Here is a 12,492-nt window from a genome sequence, read left to right as displayed (position 1 = left end):
ATATTCGGTACATTCTCGAAGAGTCATCTCACTGGCCAAGAGGCCATAGAGGGACAACGTTCTGACTGACGACTGGATATGACAAAGTAAGTGAGAAGTGTAAAGAGAGTCTGTTAGTGGCTATTGCGACCGGATGACCGTCTTATTTTATGCGTCCCCTAGCAATATTTCTGTTCACTGGTTGTTGTAGAAAAGGGCAGGGTATGAGACATAAGTCATAGGAATAGAACTTGTAGCTTACTCAGAAAATATGCCTTTAGTTTTATTTAATAAAAATGTGATGTTACAATGGTATAAATCATTAAAATATATTATTCTATGCATGCAGTTTTATATAGTAATTATGTAACGCTTACGCCCCGCAATCTCGCGGCTACCAAAACGTTAAAAAGACGGACGACGACTCGCCCGTAAGACGGATCAACTATAGGTGCCGATAGAGGGCGCGCAGCCCATCGCTGTACTCAAAGCGATACACTAATAAGGGCATAAATACCGAATAGGGTAGTGTAGAGCTAAATAAATTAATAAAATACGTAAGAAGTGTGTCGACCATATTGAAACGCCCATTGCACTAGCCACAAGTCGACACACAATTAACAGTCTTATGTAAAGTGGCTAACATTGACTATATGGGCGGGCTATGGGCATGATTAAATATATACGAGCGGACGACACAGTGGTAAGCATCCATCGGTTTAGCCAACCACATAGTGGTAATAGTTAGCCGATTACACCCCCCGGTCTTCCGAGCCATATGCCGCCAGGAGGAGGAGGAAGACGAGGAGGAGCCGCACCTAGCTGCCAACTCCCACCGCAACTACGCTAGTCGCCGTCGCCGTCGCCGTTGCCGTCAATCCCACCGTCGTTGTACTGCCTGCCGCCCACCTCCCCGTTAGCCGCATCGTCTACAAATTGAGTACAGCTGCCAACTCACACCGTTCCAACTCGTCGTCGTCGCCCCGTTCCGTCGTTGGAAAGTTCACCGCACACCGTCCACCTCCCCACTAGCCACACCGTATAGCGTAGGTAAACCCTCTACCGCACACTGTGTCGCCCTCGCCAGCAATAGAGTATAGGTAATATTATTCCCCAACTCCTTAGCCTTAAGCTAATCTATTTTTTCAATCACGATCTAGACACGGTCCGATCGTGATTGCATCCCCGCTCCATACCTTCATCCTACATTTTTACCTCATCATCATTATCATTATTATTATTATTATTATTATTATTATTATTATTATCATTATTATTATTCTATAGGAAGCAACTTACATTACCACTCAATAAAATCCATTATTACCTTACCAAGTTATTTTGCATTTATAATTTATTTAATTAGCATTATAAACCCTTTTCCCTCCAGAGTGAAGGAAGGTAAACTCTTGGGCCCAACCGAGGGTCAAGTGTTACAATTATGATAAATACATCCGGTATTTATATGATACAAATTGCAAGCCAAATTTTTAGGCCGCGTTCTCGTGGCTCGATATAAAATAGTTATAGTTTAAAATAATAATACAAAGGAATATTTATAAATATGGTTTTGGCTGTAATGTATATTATATAAACGTGTCTGATATTTATCATGTCTCATATGAAATGAAAAATTTTGATAAATATGAACTTTAACAACAAAAATGTTTCTCTTTTGAAAAATATAAGTAAAAAATAATTGTTAAATTGTTTTATTGCATTATATTAATAAGGAAATGTAGATAAGCATATTAACATATATTCTATATTAAGTATTGAACAAAGCGTACATTGCTTTGTTTTTGTATATTCGCCTTAAATATATTAAAATTTAAAAAGGGGATTCATTGTAAGTAATTTTATGGGTCTTATTGATAATACTTTTAGCTGAATGTGATTCAAATTTATTATTTGTAAAGTTGTATAAAACAATAATTACTTATATTATACATAAATATGGCGATTGGGATATTTTAAATAGAATTACTCTTTTGTTTTTATAAGATTGGGTAAATGTAAGGTTAATTTTTATTTTGCCTGGTTTTGTCGAGATTAAAGTGAATGATTGCAGTATACTTGTTTCACGATTTTTTCTCATTATTATTCTACCTACAATTGTGAGTTAGTCTTAAATGACAGGCTGGCATTACATTCATGCAGTGTTATAAAATAATTATTATAAGTACATCCGATATTTATATATTATATCATTGGAATATTTCAAATATTGGGCAATTTTTTTTTTTTAATGTTAGCCGAAATTGTTTTTTACTATTATAATGTTTGCTCCATCTCACAGGTTTTTTAGAAACATATTGTATCGTTTAGTTGTTTTGCAAATAACACAGCTTTTTGCGTCACACTTTAATACAACTGTTACTATATAGTCTGAATAAATTTGCTAAATAATGTATATTATGTTTATTTAAATTGTTCACTGTACATTTTAAGATTGTGTATCGTAGTTTTCATTGTCTATCTTAGAAGTGTTTTACAGTATAACAAGTTCCTTAGTAAACTATGCAGAAATCAACTATTTGTATTATAGTTTTTATTATTATGAAACTATCATTGGGTATGTCTTATTTGTATTTTTTTTTTACAATACATTCTCAGGTTCAACACTATAATCATCATAATTTTATGGATTCTAATTAAATGACAAATAACGTATTTTAAGTTAATTGCACGGAGAAATTTTTTTCATTTAAAAGTTATGTAAGCGAGTATGAAATTATATTGAAACCTAATTTTGTTTTTTACATTTAGTCACACAGGGTGGACCATTTCCAGGTATGTTTATAAGCTATGTACAGCTATACATTTTACATACAATTTTATACACGTATTCTATTTATCTTGTATATTTTTACTGATTTATTATATAATATGTAACAGTACTATTACAGATTACATTACATATAAGTTTGTTTTTAGAGTATTTAAACCCACCCTCCCAATTGAGTTTTTTTGATAGCAACTTTTGGTACTGACATAGGCCCTAAACTTAAAACCTAAATATACTTTAGGTTTAAAAAAATAGTTATCTGAATTTGGTTATCGACCAGTCAAAATTGTAGTATATTTTTCTCAATTTAAGTTGATAATGAAATGTACGTGTTACCATTTAGAATTCGAAAATTTCTATTAAAAAAAACTTGATGAGGGGGGGTAAAATCAATTGTGAAAAGTTTTTTAGCCGAGTTTGCCACCACGAAAGAGCATTTACATGTCTCGTTGAAGTACCGAGATAAATTTAGAGTAGTGGTGGAATTATAAATAATCATATAGTATATTAAAAGGCAGTAAAAAGCTGGTATCTAAGGTGGCTAGTATATTAAAACATCAAGTTTCTGGCTAATATTGTGATTTTTAATAACTGGCTTAAAACAATTCATAGCGAATTTGAGCCTTTAAACTATTTTGAATTTATCATTTAGTTCTAATTTGAACGTTGAACGTACAACATATCTCTTATCAGATAACAGCGTAACGCTTTTAGGTAACACTTTTTTCGGTTATGTGCCAGAGCTATTTCCCACCTCAACCTTCTATCTCCCTATCTCCTACCCCTAACTCTCACCCCCTATCACTGAACTCCTATCTTCTATAAAAAAAAAAATCTTTCTCCGAGACAGTCGAACGAAAAATGTTTTTGTCATATATATGTTATAAACTATTGCATAATAAATTTAATTAATTGGAATTCCACATATTTCACTATATCTTTTGGAAAAAAAATATTTTTTAAAATTAATTTTTGAATATAGAAATTTTAATAGATATTTAAAAAGTAATATTTAAAGTATTTTTTTTAACATTTTAGGGATAAAAATTATACTAGACCACATAAGTCTACAAAATTTAATAGGGGTTTAATTTTTTTTGTAAAAGCTGCTCTTAAGTACTAAAAAATCGTATAGAACATTATTCATAATTAAAAAACAAAAATAAAAGAAACATATTTAAAGCTATTATTTTCTTACATATTCATTTTTAAAAATGTTTTACAGTTAGAAGTTCTCAAATATATAAAAAATATTTTTTTTGTTTGTTAGGATGGTTGCCTTCACTTCTAAGTGGTATGCTTTTTCGTCACTTTTTACTTTGTTTCATTTAATTTTGTTTGCACAATTGAACAATGGTAATATTGTCAATATTACAACATTTTTTCTTACATTGATTACGCGAATTTACTTGAATACATTTTGGCAACTGTTATGGTAAAATAAGCTGCATTTCAATCTAAAATATGTACTACAAAAGTGTGTTTTTATTTTCCTACCTATGACACATCTAATTTATTAAACATGTGCATATACATGTTTAGATAATGCTCACATATAAATAATGTTATCGTTATCTTGGCATTAATAAGATTTGTGTACTTTAAGAGAATTAAAATCGTTGTTAAATCAGGTCGATTATTGTAAACGAGTAGTTTGTCCACACTAAATTGATTTTGAAATACCTTAAGTATATTTTTGTTTAACTTTTCAGAAATGACGAAACGGAGAACTGTAGTTATGGTAAGACATGGGATGAGCCAGTGGTCTGAAAAAAACGTCTTCTGTGGATGGTACGATTCGGAGTTGTCCGAACGAGGTAATAAAACACAAACATTTAAATTAACGATAATAAAAAGTTTTTGCATATATTTTTTTAGCATTTGCCGAAAAAAAAACATTATAGGAAATTGCTAATATTTTTGTAGAAGATTACAAATCTTATTAACGGGTGTCAATCTTTTTATAGAGATTTACATGTCTGATATTTTGGGAAGGTTATTTTTTGTCAGAGTTTACCGTCCCTCAAAAATTTTACTCATAGCCCTTGCGGCTTCTATGGTTGGGGATAATTATCATATGAAAAACGACTTTTTTACGAAATTAGTTTGATGTATAATTTTAAGGATTAACAATTTAGGTATTAATTAATGAGACCGGTTGAGAGAATGTCAGATGAACTGTTTGATTATAAGATGAAATATGGGAGCTACGCCAATAGCTGGAAAGTCAAGAGAACATAAATTGAGATAGTTTGAGTGTTGGGTGATTCGACGAGGCAAGTCAACTAAGATGATATAATTGAGCTGTGAATTTCCATTTTCTAGGATTGGACGAAGCTCACGAATGCGGTCGTTTGATGAAATCCGCAGGCTATTATTTCGACATTGTGTTCACATCTCTGTTAACTAGAGCTCACCAAACATTAGACGTGGTCGCCAAATACTTAGGACAGCCCGATGTGCAAGTAATAGAAACATGGAGACTGAACGAACGGCACTATGGCGCTTTGACCGGATACGTCAAAGGTTATCTGGTCGACATATACGGGGAAAAACAGGTAAAACTATCCGTTGAGTTTATGTTTTTTACACGTATTCCTTTTGTAAGCCGCCTTTTCCGTAGAAGGGCGCAGTTGTTTTTGAACCGTCTGAGAACCGAAGATGAAGTTCTTGGAAACCATCAGGTTTATATGGACTTTTCCATTTTGATTTCCTGTTGCAAACGACTCGTCTTCCAACAAGCTTATTTTTAAATTAAAACAGCTAGGTGACAATATCCTATTATGCATTTAAGTCCACATATTTGCTCATATTTGCAATGACCAAATTCGGTCTAGATGTAAAAAAACTAATCAACCATACACCAGGGACCTCCTAGTTAGTTATTTGTGTGTACTGTTGAACACATTGTTTGATTGCAGGTGCAAATATGGAGACGAAGTTTCGATGTGAAGCCACCAGCGATGGGTTCTGACCACAAGTATTACGATGCGGCCATGAACAACCCGAAACTCAAGAAGTACGCCAACGAACATAACGTTAAGTTCCCTGTGGCTGAATCGCTCAAAGAGACCATGAAGAGAGTGATACCGTTTTGGGAGCAGATGATTGCGCCTGCAGTGCGACAGGGACAACGGGTATTGATCGTTGCTCACGGTACGGTGTTGCGAAGCCTCGTCAAGTATTTAGAAGGTACCGAGTTTGTTAAACGACTAAATATTCTCATATAATAAATGTCATAGATAACACGCCGAGTTTAATGGGTTCGTCTTTCGGTATGTTTTATTATAATGCAATTTAAAACAAACATAGTCGGGTCGGGGAGCTAACATCGGTCTGCAGGAGTTGTTAATAACAATTAATGTTATAAGTGATAACAATCAAAGTGAAAATATATTTAAAAAAAAAAAATACTTCGAAGCAAAACCGTGTAAATAGTAAAACTTAGATATTCAATGCAGATGTAAATAATTTTGATAGACTGTAAAATAATATGTATTTACAATATGGTGCGCGAGATAATGGGAGCAAGTCAATTTAAAACAAAAATGAGTTTGACACTGAACATATAAACTAAAATTGTGTATATTGTGTGAAAAAATAATACTTCCGCATCAAAAAATTCTAAAGCTATAGAATTAAGGGACTGTGTTTTACACTAGCATATTTATTAAGGCTAAAGGCTAAGTTAAATAGGTAGTTTTTGGCGGAAAAATTGGCCGGTACTCAATAGTCTTGAGGCGCATTGTATTGGCAATTTTTGACTAAAACTTAACAGTATGCTACATTTTTAAACATATGTATCACCATAGAAAATATGGAACTATTTTAGTACTTAGTTTTTTTCAATTTTTATAATGCATATAGTAATCTATTTTTGTACAAAAACATATATTTCTACTTCAAACGCTCTGTTCCTAAGAATACTTCTATTTAAGTTTTGATTAATTCTTCATAACATTTTCAATGCATCGATTGTGGCATAATTTAAAAATTATTTTTTGTTAGTTTATTATTTCAGTTTTGCATCGTAGCTTAAAGAAATGAAAATATTAAAATTTTTAACAAAATATTAAACGCAGTAAAAAAAACATTTATTTTATAGAGACACTGAATTTACATTCAGTCTTTTTTTCAGCCTTCCATTTTTTGTCAATTAATTATTTAAGTTTAAAAAAATTCAAAATTTGCAGTTTCTTACATTAAAATAATTATTGAACTAAAAACAATTTTCAAATTGTGCCACGATCGATGCTTTGAAAATATTATAAAGAATTTAAATGTTTTTTTCAAAATATAATTTAAAGTATTCTTTGGGACAGTACGTTTGAAGTAGAAACATATGTTATTATTTAAAAAATAGTTCCTAGATGCGTTATAAAAATTAAATTCCAAAATAGATCCTTCTTTACTATGGTAGTATAAATGTTTAAAAAGTTAGCCTAATGGTAAGTTTCAGTCCAAAATTGCCTATACATTGCTTCTTAAAAAATGCAAGTGTTCCTTTAATATAATTTACAAATTTTATTTTTTTACCGCTAATAGCAATGATAACGTGTTTTATTATTGTTTGTACAGGCATATCAAACGACGACATTTGCTCAATAAACATTCCATCAGGTATTCCATTCTTCTACAAGTTTGACGAGTACATGCAGGTGGTGTCGACCAAGGAATTTCTGGGAGATCCAAAGCGAGTACAAGAGGGTATTGCCAGAGCCGCATCAAGCGGTACCATAATACAACATTGAACAACTGTCATTTTTTATGTACTCTTAATGTTTGGACTGTATTCGGATGTACTAAGCGTTTAAAATAAATGACTATTTTGTTTGTTGTTTTGTGTCTTAGCTCTTCCTATTTGTCCCACCTCTTTCTTAACCCCCTCCCCTCATTATTTCTCCAACACTCGTCGTAAATTGTGTTTTATTTATTTCGTATAAGTTAATTTTTTTGATATTTATAGATGTATAAAATAGATATAATGATATATATTATATATTTAATATTTATATAATATATATATTAATTATTATATATGTATACAATGATTAATGAATAATGAACTATATTTTTTTTTTTTTTTTTATTGAAAAACATATTATATTAGACTTATAACATATTACACTTATTAATTTTATAATTTTCGTTATATTTTGAAATACCTAATACTTTATTTGCTTAAAAGCTTGTTTATATGCCGGAAACATGGCGTGTGCAGCTTTACCTCGCTGTCCGCGGTCTGCCGTAATGAAACTTGTCCTTACTGTCTTAATTATATAATAATTATTATTATTGTTATTATATATAAAAATATTCTATTTTCTTTTTAATTTTCATAAAGAATATTAATTTAATATAATAACGTTTTGTATTGTGTTAAGCACTTAATAATGAGAGTGGCGAAATACGAATAGAAAGACTCCATTAGAGAGTGGCAAAAAATATCGTCATTGTCATTGTGCTCCTAATCCTCATTAATCATAAGGTAAACTAACCTAGATGTCATATATTTGTATATATATAGTTCTTATATTCTAAAATATAATTCCTTAGAGATCATATGAAAATACATAACATAATTCATTTACATTGTTTTTTTTGTAACATAGGTGACATTATACAAATTAATTCTATTAAGCTATGAATAAATAAGGTTTTTTTTTTCGACAAAAAGGGTTCAATGACAACAATCCAAATTGCAAAAATAGACAGTTAAAAATACTGCTTTTAAATAAATATACAAAATTAAATTGTGTAAACTATTACTAAACCAAACCATATCTTTCACGAATTCATAATAAACTTCTACTATCTGGCAAATTAAAAATATATTGATTTGCATTAATACATGCTTTCAAACTTGGTTACTATATATTATACAACTGTATAATATATTATATGTACTTATATTTAGCAACAACTTTTACAACAGTTAAAAGATTTGGCACAATAACAACAAATAAAACATTTACTAATGAAAATAACAATGTAGCATGATCAAAATCATAATTTTATGTCAAAATTGAATTAAACCGCAATAAAAATAACTGTATAATTTAATCCCTTATAATTCGTATGTATTGAAAAAGAGCAGTAGATTTCTGGTCAACGGTTTTAAATAATGCGGTGATGTTTTTTTTGTTTTGTTTTATTATTACATTTTAGTTAAACAAATATACATATACTAGCTACGTTACCAGGCGTTGCTCTGGTAAAAATATATAATTATTAATTAATAGTAAATGAAGTGAGTAGGATTTTTAAATAAATTGTTTTTTATATTTTGTTAATAATATCACAACAATTTGTTTGTGATCTGAGATCGAATATTATATTTCTAGAATTACACAAATATAGGTACATTCCCAACATGTGTTAGGCGTAAAAACTATTTTAGAAACGTTCTATAACTTTCTGGATTTTTCTTGAAAACTCTGTAGAAAAAACCTGTATCATTAGGCGAGTAAGCGTAGCTCTATTAAAGAGTAAAGGGTAAAAGTTACTCCAAGAACGTTCTAGGACGTCCCAAAACTTTTTCGAAAATTTCTGAACTCTTATAATTGTTAATATGATTTTAGCTGTAATGTATATTATGTAAATGTGTATGATATTAATTATGTCCAATATGAGTTGAAAAGTTTTGAGAAATATGAAGTTTTACAATAAAAATGTATCTCTCTTGTTGTATCAAATACAATATTATAAAAATAAAAATATGAAAGAAAAATAATTGTTAAATTGTTTTATCGCATAATATAGTGTAAAGAAATGTATATAAGTATATTAAAATATAATTTGTATTAAATATTGTATAAAGCGTACATTGTTTTGTTTTTGTATATTAAAATTTGAATGTGACTCATTGTAGCTAGTTGTATGGGTCTTATTGATTATACTGTAGGTATTTTAGCTGAATATGATTCAGATGTATAATTGGTAAAGTTGTATAAAATAATTACTTATATTATACAAAATATGGGGATAAGGGTGATTTAAATAGAATTACTCTTTTGTTTATGTAATATAAAATTGGGTAAATGTTAGGTTAATATTTTTTTTGCTGGTTTTGTCGAGACTAATGTGAACGGTTCTAGTATTATTGTTTCACGATTTCTTCTCATTTTTATTCTTCCTACAATTCTTAGTTACCCCTAAATGACAGGCTGACACATTAGGTGCATGCAGTTTTCTAAAATAATTATGATAAATACACCGGTATATTTATATATATTTCATTGAAATATTTTAAATATTGTGCAAATTTTTTTTTTAATGTTAACCGATATTGTTTATTACCAACGTAATATTTGCTCCTTCTCATAGGTTTTTTGGAAACATGTATCGTTTTGTTTTTTTACAAATAACACTGCCTTTTGCGTCATACTTTAATAAAACTGTTCCTATAAGACTGAATAAACTTGCTAAATAATGTATATTATGTTCATTGATATTTTTCTCTGAACATTTTAAGAGTGTGTGTCGCAGATTTCATCGTCTATCGTAGAATTGTTTTTTAGAATAACAGAAGTTCATTAGTACATTATGCAAAAGTCTACGATTTGTTTTATTGTTTTCATTATAATGAAAATATCATTGGGTAAATTTTATTTTTATTTTTTTTACCATTAACTCTCAGGTACAACACTATAACACTATAATTATCACATTTTGTGGCTTCTAATTAAATAACGAATTGAATTAAAAGAAGTTAAATCCATGGAGAAATTACTTTTATTACCTACACAAGTATCAATTTATTTTGAAACCTAATTTTGTTGTTTATATTTAGTTACAGAAGGTCGACCAATTGATACCGATTATAGTATGTTTATAAATTATATACAGCTATACATTTTATATACAATTTTATACACGATTTCTATTTACATTATATATTTTTACTGGTTCATTGTATAATATGACCGTGTAGTAATATACACCTAAAAGTAGATAACAGTACCATTACAGATTACATTCCTTATACGTTTTTTTTGGAGTATTTAAGAATTTTTTTTTGGAAAATTAAAAAAAAATATTTGATAAAACTAATGATTTATTTATTTTATAATAAAAAGTTAAAGCCCAGGAAATATCAATACAAGAAGAGTCTCAAGAGAGCCTGGGTAATTTCACATTATTTTTATTAGTACAAGCGCCCAAACGCCAAATACGAACAAACATTTGGAGCATTCTCGAGCAACATTTTGAAACTCAATCAGCTGGTCTGTTCCGACGAAAATAATGTTTTTCGTCAGTAAATCATTTTTTTTTTTCATTTATTTTGGTCCTGTCATGTAAATTGATTATCATATTTTTAATTTTTTCCTTTACTCTTCTTTTAGTCGTTTTTTGAATAGTATCTTAGGACATAAACATAATTGCTAAGAATTAGCTTCTTATGTAAAATAATTGATTTTTTTCGAGTAATAGCAAGTCATTAAATTGTGTTTATAATCTAAAAAGCTTAATTTTTCGTGTTGCCCGATACTTGAGAATTATTCTAATCTTTTTATTTAGAAAGCTAATAAAACTTTACATGAATTTATATATATACTTTTATTACTGTGCTTAATTATTTATATGCATACCATAGTGTTAAAATGGTAATATTTCTAAACAAGCATCCAATATTAGTCCTGACTACGATTAATGACGCATTAATGGACAATTTGACTTCCTTAAAGTTTATACGAGAAAAACGCATTATTATCAAATAACTTGTCACATATATTTTGAGATATAGTTGAAAAAAAATTGTATTCTTTAAAAGTATGCACTCTATTCTACGTTAGTAAAAACAATATTAATATATAACAGATAATTAAAGATTTTTTACTCTCATTTAAAGTTAGCATAACATAAATTTGATTTGTTTTACATGTTGGTTTAGGTGGTAAATTGACAGATGTCAATATAGGTCAGTATAAATAAATAAGTTATTAGTTACCTAATGGATAATATAATTATCTATATACATACACATATACAGGGTGATCATTTTATCATGGACCACTCAATATCTCAAAGGGTTTAACAAGAAATTATAATTATTTTTTGTATAATGTAATCTCAATTTTTCAATTTTTTCCATCCCCACCCCCTGCCAATCAAGTTTTTTTTTATAGCAACTTTTGATACTGACATAGGCCCTAAACTTAAAACCTCAAAAAAAAAAAAACTTAAAAATAATTATTCGAAACAGGTTTTTAGTATTCAAAACTACAATTTTGACTGGTCAATATTGTAGTATATTTTTCTCAATTTAAGTTGATATTGAAATGTACGTGTTACCATTTAGAATTCGAAAATTTCTATCCAAAAAAAAAACTTGTTGGAAGGGTGTAAAATCAATTGTGAAAAATTGAGATCAAATTGTATAAGAGCATTATGAAAAAAAAAATTAATTTCTTATTAAACACTATGATATATTAAGTGGCCATGATAAAAGAATCACCATTTAAAGTGCTTAAGGATAGTACTATAATTTGTAATTACAAAAGCAATTAAAAAAAAAAAAAAATCATTCTCCGAGACGGTCAAACGAAAAATGTTTTTGTCATATATATTTTATAAGCTATTTCATAATAAATTTAATTTATTAGAATTCCACATATTTCTCTATATCTTTTGGTAAAAAAAATTTTTGAATATGGAAATTTTAATAGATATTTAAAAAGTAATACTTAAAGTTTTTTTTAAACATTTTAGAGATAAAAATTATA

General features: G+C 29.0%; 1 protein-coding gene across 1 annotated transcript; it reads left to right on the top strand.

Annotated features, from left to right (window-relative positions):
- The first annotated feature begins 2,444 nt into the window (after positions 1 to 2,444).
- On the top strand, positions 2,445 to 7,518 carry LOC126847867 (2,3-bisphosphoglycerate-dependent phosphoglycerate mutase-like). Its single transcript, XM_050588282.1, has 6 exons — positions 2,445 to 2,554; positions 2,749 to 2,772; positions 4,480 to 4,584; positions 5,093 to 5,325; positions 5,689 to 5,959; positions 7,346 to 7,518. Exons 1-6 carry the CDS (start codon positions 2,500 to 2,502, stop codon positions 7,516 to 7,518), a joined length of 861 nt encoding a protein of 286 aa, XP_050444239.1. The 5' UTR covers positions 2,445 to 2,499.
- Positions 7,519 to 12,492: the final 4,974 nt, after the last annotated feature.

The sequence above is a fragment of the Adelges cooleyi genome, unplaced genomic scaffold, assembly GCF_023614345.1.
Source record: "Adelges cooleyi isolate 19-005CV unplaced genomic scaffold, UGA_ACOO_1.1 ACOO_flye_CR_arks_rails_tigmint_CR_PRNA_123, whole genome shotgun sequence".
Classification (NCBI taxonomy): domain Eukaryota; kingdom Metazoa; phylum Arthropoda; class Insecta; order Hemiptera; family Adelgidae; genus Adelges; species Adelges cooleyi.
This window is presented reverse-complemented; position numbering and strand designations above follow the sequence as displayed.